An 18307-nucleotide genomic window follows, 5' to 3' on the forward strand; every position below is an offset into this window, starting at 1 on the left:
AAAAGCAAACAGACCAAAAACAAGAAGTCGGTACAAACTGATGAGCTTTTGGGAGCCAGCATACACCATCCGGATCGGGCGCCAACGAACGAGCGAGACGATGAGCATAGTCAGGCTGACGAACTGGCTGTCATGCCAAAAACTGGAGCAGACGCGTGTCGAGGAGGTTCTCATAGCCACGCGGCGGACCTGGTTCGCAGCTGGTGTCGTGGCGGCACATGGAACAGTCCCAGCGAAGTGGAGAGGAGCGGCGGGAGGCAGGATCTCCTTGGTACAGAACAATGGGGATGAGGACGGAAGCTAGCGATGGTGGGGATACCAATGATACAAATGAATCATGGTATAACTGAATCATAACTTTCTCTCCATCCACTTGAATCATAACTTACACTCCATCCACTTGTGTTCTGGTCACCCATTTTCAACCAATAGTGTATATCTTGTAGCTCCAAATCCTGAATACGACATGACGTCTAAGCAGCAGATCAGCAGTGTTGGATGGTCATTTATCCACGTGTTGTGATTACTATAGGTACCACAGACCTAATTAATCAAGCACAGCGGACAGCCTATAAACAAAAGAGATGGAAGATCAACTCATTATTTCTTGCAAAGTAAAATGAATAAACGATGAAGCAGATGCAGTACATGTAGTCATGTAGATGTAGGACAATTGCAATATGATATTTGTGCTCACTTGGATATCAACGGAGAAGAGCCGCACTGTCACCCCCATCCCCTCATCGCCCGTATCATCTTGCCATCGCAGCAACACTGCCACACAGAGGAAGATGAAAAAAAATCCCTCCGTTGCCCATCTGTGTCGGCGTCCGCAGCCGCGATGGACAAACGCTGCAAGACACGAAATAAAAAAAAATAGTAAAAAAGGGCTGCGGATGAAGAGTAGGGCGGGTAGAAGGAACCGGCACGGAGGCGTTCTCGCAGAAGAACCTCGTCGACAGTAGAACGACGGCGTATCGAGGAGGAAAGAACGGCGGCGCATTGAGGAGCATGAACCGGCGGCGCATCGAGGAGAGAAACTGCTCTGTTGGGCACGATATCAATGGACGTGAACGACATGGGCTGAGCGTTCGAAAGACGTGGGCCTTGGAAGGCCCGGTTACGGGGAGGAAAACCAACTCGCTCCGCGGAGCAGCAGCCCGCTAGATGGTGCGTGCGGTGCGTGAGCGATCTGGGACGACCAGACTTGTCGTGGATCGTAGATTCAAAGATCGGACGCTTCAGACAGTCAAATCACTGTGGAGGCTCGTGGCTAGCTGCGTTATACCGTTTCTCAATTCAGGAAGACGAGATGGTGACAACTCCCTAAATATGGAATAAGGTTCTTCCTGCCTAGCCCTCAATCATGTAATGCATCTAACGTTGTTTGAGGGCATGTGAAGGTGGGTATCTGACAAATCTCGATAGATTTGATCGATGCTAGTCTTAGGTGGATCTGTTTGGATCCAGTCTTTATTCGTCTTCGTTCATGTGTCTACATGTTGGATCCTTTTTTGACCTATACTTCTCTTCATTGGCGATAGTTGTTGTTATGGCGCACTGATCCTGTGGGCCTTAGCATGATGATTTCCCGATCGTCTACTAAAACAAGTTTGTCCCGGCTCCGGTGAGGGAAGGTGATGATAGAGGCACGCATTCGACTAGGTCTCGTGCTTGTAGTCGTCAGTAGATGGTCTGGGACATGGATGCAATTTTTGTTATTTCTGTCATTCTGTGTTCTTTGTAGTGCCATGACATGATTAATAGATCGAAAGTTTCCTCGCAAAAAAGTTTGTCCTTCCCCCCCTTGAGCTATTGTTATTAATGTGCCCCGCAAAAAAACCATTTTGATTTTTTTAGAATACAAAAAAACTATTTTGAATGCGACGGACCCTTTCTTTAGAACAATGTGATGGACTTTGATTTTTCCTTTTTGAGGTTTTTTTTAGAACATTTTGATGCTAGACGGAAACGTTGGGCCGGCGCTGCACAAGGCCCACGCACGCGGTGCCCAGCAAGCTCGCACGGACGAAGGCCCACAGGCGAAGGAAAAAAAACATAGGCAGGTTTACAGACACACCCCAGTACTAATCCACTATTTCCAATATCACACCCCAAGCCGAGCATTCGCGGGGGCCACGAAAAACACCAAAGCAGGCGAGGGGAAAGAAACGGAAAAATCGCATATCTGGCGGCCGGAGGGCGTGGCCCTCAATCAATCGGGAGACCCGGTGCGGTGCCTCGCCCTTCCTATAAACACCGAGCCGCCGCCGTCTGCCTCGCCCAAACCCTCCCCAAAACCCTAGCTGATTCGGGGAACTAGGGTTCCTCCCCGCCTCCACAGCCGCCGCCGCCAAGCTCCCGCCGGTGAGTCGCCCCTCTCCCCCCGTCGACCCGTTTATTTCGCTGTTCCGTGCTCCGCCGCGTCGATCGTACCCGTGCTGATCGGTGAACTTCGGGCGCTCGTGATTCGGCGACCTGAATTCCGAGGAGTGGCCGCTCCGCGGGCAGCGCCGTGGCGTGGTCGAGTTCGCAGCTGCGTCGCCCGTAGCTGGTAGGGCTGATTTTGTGTTCGCTGCGAGGCTGGTCGGTTCGAATCGTTTGTACCTGTAGGACGCTCTCCGATTTTTTGGTTTTAATCCTCTACGAGACAAAATCCTTTGCAATTGTCGGGCGGGTAGGATTCAGCCCGAGATATGCCCTGATTTTGCTTAGCCATAGAATTTTTTTGCAGTACTAGTCCTGTGCTGCTTCGTTATGCTGTTCTGTGTTTATGTCTAGTTGCTGGTATTAATGGGCTGCCCATGATTCGATGAAAACTTACCTTGAGAAATTGTGTGGCTTGCGTAGATGAATTGTTTTCCCATACCAGGGTAGATGAATTGTGCGTTGTTTGTGTATGTTGCTCCTAAGTTGACGCCCATCTCCTTGTGCAGGGCTTCGAAAATACATACTATGGGCAAGTCGAGCAAGAAGTCTGCTGTTGAGGTTGCACCTGCCGCTGGGCTGGTCCCAGGTGGAAAATCTGGAAAGAAAGGTATATATTTGATGGACCATATGTCTCCTTGTTTTTATGTAGTAATATCATTCTGTGGCGTAACTCTTGTGATCTCAATTTGCAGGCAAGAGGAATGCGGAAGATGACATCGAGAAGGCTGTCAGTGCCAAGAAGCAGAAAACTGCCCCTGAGAAGGCCGTGCCTGTGAAGAATGATCTTGAAGTCAAGAAGAAGCTCCCTCCAAAGAAGGTCGAGAGCAGCAGTTCTGATGAGGATTCTTCAGAATCCGAGGATGAGGTGCTTCACCTGTTCTTCTCTTTGCCCTCTTTTTTGTTAAATAGTAACATGCATTGTGTATTGGAAGTTTATTATCTTGGAAATGATACTACATAGAATTATTCTGCATGAAGATAATTTGCATTCATTGCTTGTGTCATTGTTGTCACCTAGGTGTATATTTTCACTACTCTCTGAAAACAATTTTCTAAATAAATCTTTCCCAGGTGATGGTTCAACCAAAGAAGGCTGCACCGTCTGCTAAACAGGAGTCCAGCTCTGATAGCAGCGATGAGAGCAGTTCTGATGACGAACCTGCAAAAAAGCCTGCTACTGCTTCAAAGAAACCTGCTGCACTTGCTAGCAATGGTTCAAAGAAAGTCAAGTCTGACAGCAGCAGCTCTGACAGCAGCTCTGATGAGGATGTGAGTGTTTTAGTGAAATGTTCATAATTATTCTTTCTCCTTTTCTATCTAATCTGCATGTGATTTCCTCTTAATTTTCACTTATTTCTGTATAATCTTTCCCAGGTGATGGTCCCACCCAAGAAGGCTGCACAATCTGCTAAACAGGAGTCCAGCTCTGATGGTGGTGATGAGAGCAGCTCCGATGATGAACCTGCAAAGAAACCTGCTGCCGCTTCAAAGAAACCTGCTGCAAAGACTGAAGATTCAGATAGCAGCAGCTCTGATGAGGATGAAGTGAGTATTTGTTTCCACGACATCTTCATAATTATTCTTTCCCTTCTATTGCCTAATATGAGTTGTTACATAGTCCTCAAATTTTCTTTCTTGTCTCATTGTATGTTAAACTTCAAGCTTATGCTATTAGCTAGATATGTTCGTTGTTTTATTTCCCTTGATGGACCTCTTGCTGATGCAATATGAAAATAGGTTCTGTTTTTGCTCCAGATTTTTAATTTGTATGTTTTTCCACAACAACACATCTTAGTTGAGACCTTGAACTGCTAAATTTCTTCTGAGCTGTGTCTTGTGTGCTAAAGGAAAAGTGTATGTTGAGTTTATTTTGTATTGAAGTAATGAATATGGTGCATGACTATTGTATATCTAAATCAATAAATTTGTGAATGCTTACAAAAGGTATTGTAATGATTATTGTTTGGCATATAATGAATGAACTTGAGCTGATTTTAATTTCCAAAAATACTAACATAACACATGGGTACACTCAATTCTGAACTCAACCACTAGCACTGTTATATGAATAATGAATCAGACAGTGAGTACTCTATGTGCTTGGTCTCATACTTCCCATTGTTGCTATCATGGTTATTTTGCGGAGTATGCACAAAGTGCCAGTCTTCACCAGCAATATTTTGTTAGTCCTGAGTGTAACAATGTATGCAGGATATGCTTCCCGCTAAAGCACCAGCAACAGCCAAGAAGATTGAAGAATCCAGTGAAAGTTCTGATTCTGAAAGCTCTGACTCTGAGGTAGTCATTTAACTACTGATTTCGAAGTGGAAGCTTCATCTTTAAGTAGCACTTTTAAATATTATTTTGCCTGATTTCACAATGTTTCACTTAATTGGTTTTCAGAAGCCAGCTACTAAAGTGAAGAATTCTGTGGTTGCCACTGCACAAAAGAAAAACCAGGACGGCTCTGACAGTGATTCTGATGATTCATCAGATGAGGTAAGATCATATTTGTTGTTTAATTGAGAGATAATTGAGTATTCTTGCACTTGCCATTCTTGCACTTGCCATTCCCCTTATCTTGTCGTTTAATTCTCAGATTTGTTGGTCCTAACTGGATAAACATTTTCAGGATATGGCCACTAAAAAACCAGTAGCCAAGAAAGTGGTAGAATCCAGTGAAAGTTCTGATTCTGACTCTGAGGAGGAGGTAATCAGCCTACTAGTTATATGAAAACTAAGGCTTCATCATTCTTTCTTCATAATGTGGTACTAACATTTTCAATATATTTCCAGGATACCACTGCTAAACCAGTTCAATCTTCCAAGGCTGTTGCTGGTAAGAAGGGCAAAGAATCTAGTGATAGCTCAGATTCTGACTCAGATTCAGATTCTGAAGAAGTAAGTTCTCTGTTGTACTTGTTTACTCTTGGTAACTTCTTGTGATATTTGTCTTTCACATTGTTTCGCTGCTAGCAAAATCTTCTGTCTTCCATCTTTCTAATGCGGTTACTTTCTGTGTTCAGGATACCACCGCTAAAACAGTTTCTGTAAAGAAAGAAGAATCTAGTGGCAGCTCAGATAGTGACTCGGATTCAGATTCTGATGAAGTAAGTGTTCTGTTACTTGCTTACTCCTGGTCACTTTTTTGTTGTGCAGTGTTTAAAATTCCTTCCAATGTTTTGCAGCCAGCAAAATCTACTATTCCTGCGAAGAGGCCTCTGACAACAGAGAAAAAGAGTGAACATGTACGCATAATTTTTAAATTTTTATTTTCTTGAAAGCATTGTCTTCTGTGATATTTGTTGTACATTAAATGATCTTGTTGTAATTCAATATTTGCAGTCCAAGGATGATTCTGATGATAGTTCTGATGAGAGTGATGAGGAAGAGCCTCCACAAAAGAAGCCTAAGGTGCTTATTTTTGGTGTTTGCTTTTCCGTCTGAAGATTTTGATCCATATTGCATTTCTTACTCTATTTCAGGATTCATCTTCTGGTGCTGCCAAGCCAGTCTCTAAGGCTGCCAAGAAAGAAAGCAGTGATGATGATGACAGTTCTGAAGAGAGCTCTGACAGTGATGAGGAAAAGAGTAAATCGGTGTCAGTGGCAAAACCCAAGCAGAACGAAGTATGGTTTGAGTATATTTATGCTGTTCTAATTTTTCCTCTTATGTTTGATGGATGCTTGACTTCAACCTTGACTTTATTTGTTGCAGCCAAAAACTCCTGCCAGCAGTGGTCAAGCTACTACTGGGTCAAAGACCCTTTTTGTTGGGAATCTGTCATATAATGTGGAGACTGAACAAGTGTAAGTTTGTGAGATGTGCTATTATTGCATCTTTTCTGAAAGATGTTCTTGACTTAATTTGTTCCACATTCTGTAGGAAGCAATTTTTTGGGGAGGCTGGTGAGGTTATGGATATTCGTTTTGCTACCGCTGATGATGGGAGCTTCAAGGGTTTTGCACATGTTGAATTTGCTACAACTGAAGCTGCTCAAAAGGTACTTCACTATGTTTTTTTGTGATCCATGTAGTCTCATCAGCTGATCTGTGAAGTAAGCTTTTAATTGCCATCTAATTCTATTTGGTTATCCATGTTCTGACGCTGTTAGGCATACGAATTAAATGGAGGAGATTTGGCGGGGAGGCCTGTCAGGCTTGATTTTGCTCGTGAGCGAGGCGCTATTACTCCTGGCAGCGGGTTATTTTCTATCCCACCGATTATCTACCTAGAAATTGCCTGGACATGCTAACCATGGATGCGCCTAATTTTCTGTGTTCAGGAGGGACAATAGTTCTTTCAAGAAGCCTGGTCAAAGCAATACCGCTTTTGTTAGAGGATTTGATTCATCTCTTGGGGAGGAAGAGGTAATTCAAAGTGTTAAACATGTCTTTTTGTGCTAAAATCTGATTGATTTGACCGAGTTAAAAGTTTCAGTCTTGTTATATCTAAATGTTTTCTGTCACCAGATCCGAAGCTCGCTTCAAGGGCATTTTAGCTCATGTGGAGATATTAGAAGAGTTTCAATCCCAAAGGATTATGATACTGGCGCAAGCAAAGGGTAAGTTCTTTGCCCAAAGCGCTCTGGCATATAAAATGCACCTGCTCCTAGGTCGATCCGTATCCTCGTATCTTGTAATTGACTCTTGGCTGCTTGGTTTGGTCCTGCAGGATAGCGTACATAGAATTTGATGACATCAGTTCTTTGCCCAAAGCGCTCGAGCTGAACGGGTCTAACATTGGAGAAGGCTTAAGCTTGTTTGTTGATGAAGCCAAGCCTAGGGCTGATAACAGAGAAGGCGCTGATAGTGGTAACAGGAGCGCAGGAAGATTTAATGGGGGCGGGGGCCGCAGAGGAAGATTTGACGGGGGCGGGGGCCGCAGAGGTGGAAGGTTTGACGGGGGCGCGGGCCGCAGAGGTGGTGGAAGATTTGGCCGGGGTGACAGAGGCGGCCGGAGTGACAGGGGCCGTGGTCGGGGTGGTGCACCCCCCAGGCAGAGTGCTGGCACACCTAGTGCAGGTAACGTCCCCCCTACATGAACACCAGTCTGCTCTAGTTTCATTTGCTTTCTGGCAGAGAAGTACTGGTGTTGACATTTGTTTGTTTCTTTGGCAGGGAAGAAGATAACTTTCGGTGATGACTGAGCTTGGTGACTCCGCTTGAAATCGCGCAGAAACTCCAACCCACCCCTAGTGAAATGTCGAACATTTCCTTTTTGCCTGTAGACTCGTACTTGCTGTTTTTAATATTATCGTATTATTATTATTGTGGACCGTGGTGGTTATCTGCCAGACTATGTCAGCTTTTTGGGAGATTTATACTCGATGAATTTTGGTCAGATATATATATTACCTCCTGGCTTGCTTTGGTGCTTTGTTTGACCTTTTAATATGCATATTTCATTTCTTTGCTTGGGGTATCCAACTTAGCTGAACAGCAGTGAGAAGCACTTAAAAGTGTTTGAACCCACCCCTGGAATTTTGCAGTTAATGCAATGGGAAAATCATTATACTGAATATTGTTGGCCCCAACTATGTGATCGGCTGGGCCATGAGCTGTTGCAGCACGGCTCATGTTGCAATGCTCATGTTGCAATGCTCAGCTAGAACATCCTCTCGCACAGCATAGCTGGTCGTGCAGCCCGCGACTTTGATGGATGCTGCTCAGTGTTGGCCTCCCAAAACATGGGGTTATGACAGCGGCAGTGGTGGCTTGCAGTGCTCGTCTCCAATTGACCGTGCTGCTCGGAGGAGGTTCCAACACCGGTGGTGTTGTGGCGCGTATTATAGTTATTTTGAAGTTATTCTAATTTCGTACATACACAAATTTGCAATTATTCATCTACTACTGGAATTTGGATTTATTTTATCGATGCAAATTGGATTTGGATAGAAGGGTACATTCTTTCTAATACTAGTAAGCGTGCACTTGCAACGCACATATCGTTAAGAAGTTATTGATCGATCTATCTAACATCTCCTACTAAAGAAAATATGACCCACCCCTGTATGTCAGCTGACACATCCGAACGTCACATGCATACTATTGGTTGGGATGGGGAGAGAGAATAAAGAAAGAAAAAATTGGTCTAGGGTGAGGCGCGTCCAATGTAATAGCCTCATTTGTTCCCCATATATGAAATGATTTTGAGGGCCAGCCAGCCTTTTTCTACTCTCTTGGGTCCTGGCAAGGGGCACAAAGTGCGGGAGGGGGTGGGCCCTAGATGCTCTAAGTGCAGCGGTTTGCTCCCTGCATCCTCCGACACCACCCCGGAATAATACGCCCTCGTCTCCTCCGACCTCGCTCACGCTCCAGTGAACCGAAAAGTTATAAACAACATGACATTCCTGGAATATGTTATCTTTCGATGGAAACAACAATCTATTGATCATCATTAAAACAGTGTATGATGTTAGTTACAAACAGCTAACTAACAAGATCAGGGTATTCACCTAAATTCTTACCAACACAGTTAGTTCATGCACAAATTTATTGCTCTCTTTCCCTCACACACAACTTCATTTAAAATAAAATGAGGTAACCGAGTCTTCAGATGGTTAATCTCTTCGTAGACGTTCCCGATGTGGCATATTTAGAACGTCTTGGCCTATATGAATTACCTTTTACCAACAACTTCAAAACCACAATTCTCTAATTTGAAACCACAATTCCCATGTTTAGGCCCTGTTTGTTTGGGCTTTTACTTTTGCTTTTGCAACTTTTCCACTTTGGCAAAAAAACAAAAAAAACTCCTAAATAGGTAGGTGCTTTTTGCTTCGCCTTTTGGCTTATACCACCATATAACAATATTGATTCATAAGCACAAAACCGAAGCAAATAGCCCCTATTTAGGAGCTTTCATGGTTTTTTTTGCCAAAGTAGAAAAGCTGCAAAAGCAGAAGCAAAGGCCCAAACAAACAGGGCCTTAGTCTTTTCAAGCAGTATAATGATACTTGCTGCCAAGTGAAACATACAAATAGCTAAGAAATATCAAGATGTCCCACGAGATTACTAATAATAGAGAGTTTGTTTGCATATAGATCACTGGATTTCTGCTAACAAATAATGGCTGAAACGAAACTTGAAATGCAATGCTTGAATGTAGCAAAAACTCGTTTCCTTCTTTTCCGAGAACATACAAGAGAACCGTGTGTATAAATATATTAAGAAGAGAATAGTACATCAACATAATGAAGGCCGACAATAGCAACGACGCCACTAAGTTTAAACAACTGTGAAACAGAAGGAAGACAAGACCTGAAACTACACATTGTTGTCTCTTCAGCAAAATATTTTCTATGAAAAAATCGAGCTATAACTTATAGGTAGCACAACATAACTTTCCATATATTTCAAGTTTGGTCAGACCACAACAAGAGAGCAATCAGTCTGAGACTGATACTTGGGGAGAGGCACTCCAGGAGTGCCATAAACTAACTTCAATATGCTCCTTCTCTCTTACCAACACAAGGTTTAAGCTCAACTCACCCCAAAGAGAAAAGTGAACTATAAACTTTAGGCTAAAATATACATGCAAATGTTTCTCATATAAACTGGAATTATGTGCACTGTGAGCAGAAAACTTCATATGGAGGCTGGCCTTATGTTTCTATAGAGAAGAGACACGTAAAAAAAAAGATACATCAGCATGCATCACGTTTTTGTTGACAAAAAATTCAGATGAACAAAGTCGAACACTGATATTACTATCATTTTTAAACTTTCACCATTAGTTATGCAAATCAAGTGTGTGTCTGTTATTTTCCAGCAAGAGCATTACAAGCATCACAAATTCGACAAGCATGGGCTGAAGTGTTATAACTGGAAGTAAAAAAAAATAATGGTTCTAACTGTATATGATTAATTAGAGTAAACAGAAACGCTAACAGAAACAACGATTGACCTTGATTAATTAGAGTAAATAGAAACGCTAACAGAAGAAGCAGGTGTACTGGAACATGAAGACCATGATTCTAACTGTCTGATCCAACTGATCCAGCACTATGCGCTCCATCTCGATGTAGGACATATTTGTTCTCCTTGGTGGTCAACTTCAAATACGCCCATGATGCTGTACACGTAGATGTTCCCTGCATCCCTCTTCTCAGCTCTCAGAACCTGCCAACAGTCTCCTAGAAAATAAAAAACATAAAAAGTTAATTATTTATGTATATTAGCAATTTGGGATGGATTTGCGTTGTCCATCCTGTAATATTTTGTAGTATCCAAATACTTTGCCTGCTCTTTGGTGAAGCACAGAGCCACTACATTAAATAGTTTATGTGTTGTTATTTCAGAGAATGTATTATATAATGCAACTGTTAGGTTGATCTCTCTCCCGTTCGAACCCAACGGGTCGAATGGGCCCCTGACTCGCGCCCTGATCGGGGGCGCCCAACCAAACCATGGTTGGTGGGCCCCTGTGACCCGCGCTATATAAACAGAGGTGGGGGCCGAGGCACGACTTACGAGGTTAATCGCTGCCACAATCCCCACCCACAATCCCTACCGATCTAGGGTTAGCGCGGTGCTCACGGGAAGCTCCACCACCGCCGCCGTCCACTCTCTGTCCACATCGTCACCGGCCCCTACTTCACCATGGCCGGCACTGGATCGAGCTCGTCTGGACAGACATAAGGTAGGTTCACCGGAATGATCTAACCTATCCGATCCAAAGCAATCTATCAATGGTATCAGGCCATGCTAGGCTATGATTTTCGGTGCAAAGTATAAACAAAGAAAGAAAAAGGATCCCTTCCCCAAGAACCCTAAACAGGGCAAAGAAAAATTCCTCAACGGACAAAGAAGCGCCGCCGCAAGGCCGCGCCTGTTCCTCTCGATCCGGACGCGCATCGGCAAGCCGAGGCGTCGGACGAAGAACTACCGGAGCCAGCTCAACGGCATGCCGGCAACGAAAAGAAAAAGACAAAAAAGAGGGGGTAGGCACCGCAGCCAAACCGCTCGACGGCGGCGCGCTCACCGCAAGGCGGACGCGCAGCCGGCGAAGGGGATGGCCACGGCGCTGCATCAAAACCCGCAGCATCTCTCTCTCTCTCTCTCTCTCTCTCTGTTGCTGCATGCAGTAGTAGAGCAGAGGAGTAGAAGGGAGGAAAGGGGGGAGGGAGAAGAGCTGGCCAGGGAACGGCGGAGCTCAACCCCGTCTCCGGCTACCGGCGACCGGCGTCAAACGCAACGGCGCAGTCGGGAGCGAGAGAAGGGGAGCAGAGGTGGCCGCGAGCGTCCCCCCCCTCTCTCTCTCTCTGTCAAAAGAGAGGCGGGGGGGGGGGGGGGAAGAGATGCGGCCAGGCTCGCGCGGTGGTGGACGCCATCGCCGGCGGCTCGACCGGACCGGCGCGGCGCTTTCGCCAGGCGACCGGGACAGCGACGGGTCGAGAGAGGCTGAGCGGCGCGCGAGGAGAAAGGGGGGCGAACAGACTGGGTTTCGTTCCGATCGCTGCGGTGGGTCGGTTTTGTTCGAGCGAGAAGGACGCTGCGTCGTCCGATCGAGCTGAACGGCCCTGATTGAAAACCTAACCCCGCCCCGGGCCTTCTGGGCCGAAAGTGGAGGCCTCGGCGGCCGGGCTGCGCTGGACCGAGGCCGGCTGTGCGGCTGAGCCGTGTCCTATACCGAGGCGCTCGGGCGGCCGAGCGGTGCTCGCCCAGCAGGCTGGTGGGCCGCGGGCCGCGCTGTTAAGGCTGCGAGCGGCGCGTGCGTTTGCAGGCCGTGGGACGGGCTGTGCTAGCAAAGAGGCCCGTCAGCGTTCCTTTTATTCATTTTTCAACGAAAATTTTTGTTTAGTAAATAGCAAAGTAAACAGAAAAAGTTTCTGAGAATGAAAATTTTCAGAAAAGGAAATGTTCATGAATTTTATAAAGAAAATAATAAAGTTCATGAATTTTCTATTTTGTCAAAGAAAAGTTTCTGTAAAGAATTAAAAGTTCATGAATTTTTATTCATGTTTTTCCGCTGCGTAAATAATTAATAGTGCTCTTTTACAAAGAAAATAAAATTTTAGACAAAATTAAATTTTTAAGAGCGTGCTAAAGTGATGAATATGATTATGTTATTTTTTATGACCAACGTTGTTAATAACATGATCATGTTTTATTATTGAAAATAAAAGTGCTCTTTTAAAAGTGAAAAGAACTAAAGTAAAAAATTAAATTGTTGCTTCTCTAATGCTTTTTTGAACCAATCGGTTAAAATTGCTTAGAGAGTAAAAGAGTACAGAATTGTTTTTGAATAGAATATTGTAAAGTTTCCGTTGCAAAGTAAAAGTTTTATCCTCCAATTAAATTGGAACCAACGGGAAAATTTAATTGGAAGAAATGTTCTTAGCAATGTTTTTTCCCCTGTGGGTGAAATAAGATGCAGATAGTTTCCGCTATGACAAAAAAAAGAAGATATTTGTTTTAAAATTAAAACATGGTATTGTTATTTTCTGACCAACGTTGATGATAACAGTGCTATAATTCAATGAGTCTTATGTTCAAAGTTCAAAGTTTAAATATTTGATAAATTTTGTATCAAAGTGATCAATTTTTAGAGAACGGATAAAGATCAAGAAATGATCTTGAACTAGAGAAATGTATATTTCTTGTTCCCGCTGCAATAAAGTTGATTCTTAGCAAAGTTGTTTAATAGAAATACTATCATCACATTGTTTATGAGTTATATGCATTATTTCCATTTCCGCCCAACGGTGATATGGAATTAATGTAGAAGGATGATGTTTATTCTAATTCTGCCACAACGGTGGTTTAGAATATAGAAGAAAGTTTCAAAAGTTTAATGTGCATTTTTTTAACCAGACCAACGTAGGGTTATTTTTATGCCCATTATTGTTGATTATTGTCTAAGTTTTCTCAGACTAAAAGTTTTCCATGCTTTCATTCGTGAAAGCGAATGGCTGGGTACTTGTGACCCGAAAGATGACCAAGAAAGGTCATAACGTGAGGGAGTATGTTCTCTCTAAAGAATGGCATCAAAAGAAAAGAAATAGATCATTGAGAGTCTTGGTTGATGAATGTCTTTCATGTACTCTCTATGAAGAAGATTTTTCAGTCAACATGATTTGAGATGAAACAAGCAACATGCGTGTTTAATTTGACCAACGTCGGATCAAGCATGTGTGTCAAAGAGCATTCGGATTTATTCCTAAATTTGATGATTGAATATGCAGGCAAAAGAGCCAATTCTGGCATTTATGTTCCCTTACAGGGAATTACCCGCATGGAGGGAAAAGATGATTATGATAAAACCCGCATGGCGGGAAATGTTTGGGAAAATACCTGCGTAACGGGGTAAAGCTGACATAATATTATGTAAAAAATCCCGTATGGCGGGAGAAATTCTGGCAAGAGAAAGATATGATAACTCATGTGCTTTTCATGTATCCCACTCTGGGAGAAACGAATGGAGTAACTGAAAGGCGCAACTGTACACTTATGGATATGGTGCGCAACATGATGAGTTATTCCAACTTGCCATTGGGATTATAGATGGAGGCGCTTAAAACCGCCATTCACATTCTCAATAGAGTACCAAGCAAGTCGGTGCCCAAAACACCGTACGAGCTATGGACAGGAAGGGTGCCCTTCCTACAACACTTCAGGGTGTGGGGGTGCCCTGCTGAGGCCAAAATGTTTAATCCAAACATTGCAAAGTTAGATCCCAAAACAATGAGTTGCCACTTCATTGGCTATCCAGACAGATCAAAGGGTTTTCGTTTCTACTGCCCAGACAGATATACAAAGTTTGTAGAAACGAGACATGCAGTCTTCTTAGAGGACGAAATGATGAGGGGGAGCTTGGTAGCTCGAAAAATTGATCTTGAGGAGAAGAGGGTGCATGCACCTAATCCGATGATTCAGGAGCCATTTTTCTCACTACCAGTTGCAACTCCACCCATGACAGCTATGGGGGAAGACCCGGAACCTGTCCGTCAGGAGCCGGCTGAACCCGATGTTGAGCATGAAAGGGAGGTGCAACAGCAAATTTTAGAAGAAGTGCCAGAAGTTGAGGCACAAAATGTGCCAGAAACTGAGGCCCTTAGAAGGTCTACAAGATCAAGAAAGTCAGCTATTTCTACTGACTTTAAAGTTTATAACACAGAAATGGTTCATATGGAAAAAGATCCCACCTCATATGAAGAAGCCATGAGAAGCCCTCATTCATCGAAGTGGATGAAGGCAATGGAAGACGAGATGAAATCGATGAGTTCCAAAGATGTTTGGGACTTAGAGGAAATTCCCAAAGGAGCCAAAACAGTAGGCTGTAAATGGGTCTACAAAATTAAGTATGACTCTAAAGGGAATATAGAAAAGTATAAAGCACGACTCGTGGCAAAAGGATTTACACAAAGAGAAGGGATAGATTACAATGAGACATTTTCTCCAGTCTCATGTAAGGATTCCTTCAGAATCATAATGGCATTAGTTGCTCATTTTGATTTAGAGTTACATCAAATGGATGTTAAGACGACATTTATGAATGGTGATTTAAAAGAAAAGGTCTACATGAAACAACCCAAGGGTTTTATCATGGAAGGCAATGAAAATATGGGATGTCGCCTGAAGAAATCCATTTATGGATTAAGACAAGCCTCTCGGCAGTGGTATCTAAAGTTTAATCAAACGATTAAAAGTTTTGGATTTAAAGAAAATATTGAGGATAATTGCATTTATGCAAAGTTTAAAAATGGGAAATATATTTTCCTAATCTTGTATGTGGATGATATCCTTCTTGCTAGTAGTGATGTTAGTCTACTACAAGAAACAAAGAAATACTTATCCTCAAATTTTGACATAACAGATCTTGGTGAAGCATCGTATGTTTTGGGCATAGAAATTCACCGAGATAGGAACAATGGAGTCTTAGGACTATTTCAGAAAGCATATTTAGAAAAGGTTCTTAAAAAGTATAATATGCATGCGAGTAAAGCCACACCTGCTCCAATAGTCAAGGGCGATAGTTTTGGGAAATTCCAATGTCCCAAGAACCAGTATGAGATCGATCAAATGAAAGCAGTACCATATGCTTCGGCAGTTGGCAGCTTACAGTATGCACAAGTGTGCACTCGCCCTGACTTAGCTCTTATCACTGGGGTACTCGGTAGATATCAAGAGAATCCAGGCCTAGAGCACTGGAAGATGGTAAAGAAAGCATTGCGTTATGCGCAAGGCACGAAGGACTACATGCTAATATACAGGAGAAGTGATTCCCTAGAGATAAAAGGGTATTCAGACGCAGATTTTGCGGGGGACAGAGATGATAGAAAATCCACGTCAGGATACATATTCACCCTCGCTGGGGGAGCTATTTCGTGGAAAAGCTCCAAACAGTCGATAGTTGCATCATCCACGATGTATGCAGAATTCATAGCATGCTTCGAAGCCACGGGGCAGGCGATATGGCTAAAGAAATTTGTACCCGACTTGAAAGTGGTAGATTGCATTCACAAACCACTAAAGATGTACTGTGATAACCAGCCCGCAGTATTCTATGCTCACAACAACAAGTCGAGTAATGCTGCCAAAACAATAGAGATAAGGTATTATGTTGTGAAAGATAAAATCCAGGATAAAACTATAAGTCTCGAGCATATAAGGACAAAGGATATGCTTGCGGATCCGCTAACGAAAGGCTTACCACCCAATGTGTTCAAGGAACACTTAGCCGGCATGGGTTTAAGGGAAAGCCTTATGATTCCTGGATAGGCCCAAAAGGAACAGAATTTGTTTCTGAACATAACGTATGTTGTAGCTGTATGATTCTAACGGCAATTAAGCCGTGACGATGAAACATGCTCTATGTACCAATATGTGATGAAACAGATAAACTAGAAAGTATAAAGTTAAAAGTAAAGTTGAGATCAAGGGGGAGAATGTTAGGTTGATCTCTCTCCCGTTCGAACCCAACGGGTCGAATGGGCCCCTGACTCGCGCCCTGATCGGGGGCGCCCAACCAAACCATGGTTGGTGGGCCCCTGTGACCCGCGCTATATAAACAGAGGTGGGGGCCGGGGCACGACTTACGAGGTTAATCGCTGCCACAATCCCCACCTACAATCCCTACCGATCTAGGGTTAGCGCGGTGCTCACGGGAAGCTCCACCACCGCCGCCGTCCACTCTCTGTCCACATTGTCACCGGCCCCTACTTCATCATGGCCGGCACTGGATCGAGCTCGTCTGGACAGGCAGAAGGTAGGTTCACCGGAATGATCTAACCTATCCGATCCAAAGCAATCTATCACATTGTAATATGAAAAACACTGAGATCACGGCTTGTGGTTACTATACTTAGGCCAAAAAAAGTGACTTGTATAGAAGGATACTCTCCAACTATTGCCATACAAAAAGGTGAAAGTGGGAAATATTACTTCACATCATCCGTGTATGCAGGCAATCATCAGACATCATACGGTTGCAAACTGTCATGAACTCTTCTCTAAAAAATATGAAGGCACCTGCCAAAGAGCCATGCACCATGCAAAAATCAGTAAATTCAAGAGTAGCACTGCCCATAACAAAAGCAGATACAGATTAGTAATCAAACTCTCAGGCTGGTTCAGTATATACATAGACCAAACCTGGATGATGCAGTGGCATTTGGTGAGTGGTGACACAGAGGCTGTTGGCAACTCTGAGATGGAGGGGATCAGGGAGCAATTACTCGCAGTGGTCGTCGCCTATCGGCATGACCATCCACGGTCAATCTTTGAGCATACGCTCATCCGTATCCAGACGTACGTGAGCAACTCCTGGACTCGTGGAAAGAAGTAGCAGCGTAGGTCGCCACCGAGGCGGGCGGAGGAGCAGTCAGATTGCTGCACGGCGAGGTCGGCGAAGGAAGCGCGGCCGGCGAGGATCTGGTCGCGAAGCACGGCCAGGTCGGCGAAGGATGCGCGGCCGGCGAGGATCTGCTCGCGGCGCACGGCGGCATCGGCGCGCGTGGTGGCGGAGATGACCCGGGACTCCTTGTGTGACGCCCGCACCGTCGCCTCCCCCGCCGCCGCCCATCTCTTCCTTCCACCGATTGGCTCCGTTCACTCGAGCCAGCAGAGGAGCAGCGGCAGGCGGTGGGGTGGCAATGGCGATTTTTTGGGAGAGACTGGATCGGGAGCCAGGCTCCTGGCGATCCCGCGGACGGATGACACGCTGCGATGGCAGGGTCCTGGGGGTTCCGTCGCGTCGCCTCCCTGCTCTTGCGATCACGCAGACGGATGCCACGCAGCTCGCGATGGCGATCGTGCGAGGTCGTGCTGTTGGTGAGCGGCGTCAAGGTTAAAGGCGAGGGGAGCTGATTTCGTTTTAGTTTCCTCAGTTTGAGATGAGAACTGCGTGATTGTAGGGGACGGACGCGGGGCTAGTAGTTATGTATTTCTCTTCTCGTGGATGGATGGTGGAGGTGGAATACGGTCAGTCATTGGAATTTGCTAAATCCACACAATAGATCTACAGAAACACTAACGCCCACATGCGTGAGCGTTTGCATCTCGCCCACACGCGTGGATCCGCGTCCGTTTGTGGGTGCATGAATCTTGGCATGTTTGTGGTGTCACGTAGGACTGGGCTGGTGTGTGGGCATTCACTCGGTCGCCCACACGTCTGTTTCACCACACGGAGGGCCGGTGTGTGGGTGTTTAGCAGTTCGCCCACACACCAGTTTCACTCACGCACAAGGGCTGGTGTGTGGGAATTTGCCATTTTGCCAACACGCCCGTCTCCTCGCCCACACCGAAGCTGCCAGTTGCCATGCGTTTTGCAGTGTACATGGCAACTGCCCTAGTGTGCTTGCAAGCAGATGGCAACTCTTTTTTTACCCGAACATGTCAGTTGCCATATGTTTTGCAGGCTACACGTCAACTGC

At 44.7% G+C, this 18307-nt stretch overlaps 1 protein-coding gene and 1 long non-coding RNA gene across 3 annotated transcripts; one reads left to right on the forward strand and one right to left on the reverse strand.

The window, feature by feature from the left end:
* The first annotated feature begins 2158 nt into the window (after positions 1 to 2158).
* LOC109786152 (uncharacterized) lies at positions 2159 to 7802 on the forward strand. Its single transcript, XM_020344736.4, has 20 exons — positions 2159 to 2367; positions 2937 to 3037; positions 3123 to 3295; positions 3502 to 3699; positions 3805 to 3975; positions 4642 to 4728; positions 4834 to 4929; positions 5063 to 5140; positions 5227 to 5331; positions 5457 to 5540; positions 5619 to 5678; positions 5776 to 5844; positions 5916 to 6059; positions 6148 to 6239; positions 6316 to 6433; positions 6545 to 6633; positions 6716 to 6800; positions 6903 to 6994; positions 7105 to 7454; positions 7551 to 7802. Exons 2-20 carry the CDS (start codon positions 2956 to 2958, stop codon positions 7577 to 7579), a joined length of 2202 nt encoding a protein of 733 aa, XP_020200325.1. The 5' UTR covers positions 2159 to 2367; positions 2937 to 2955; the 3' UTR covers positions 7580 to 7802.
* A 2436-nt stretch (positions 7803 to 10238) lies between these two features.
* Positions 10239 to 17784, reverse strand: LOC120973738 (uncharacterized). Of its 2 annotated transcripts, none has more exons than XR_012203327.1 (3): positions 17028 to 17784; positions 16652 to 16904; positions 10239 to 10753 (listed from the first exon to the last, which is right to left on the reverse strand). It is a non-coding gene; the product is annotated as an uncharacterized lncRNA (long non-coding RNA). The 2 variants fall into 2 exon arrangements; XR_005769101.3 differs by having other exon boundaries at positions 10443 to 10567; positions 16818 to 16904; positions 17028 to 17165.
* Positions 17785 to 18307: the final 523 nt, after the last annotated feature.

This window comes from Aegilops tauschii, chromosome 2, assembly GCF_002575655.3.
Source record: "Aegilops tauschii subsp. strangulata cultivar AL8/78 chromosome 2, Aet v6.0, whole genome shotgun sequence".
Taxonomy (NCBI): domain Eukaryota; kingdom Viridiplantae; phylum Streptophyta; class Magnoliopsida; order Poales; family Poaceae; genus Aegilops; species Aegilops tauschii.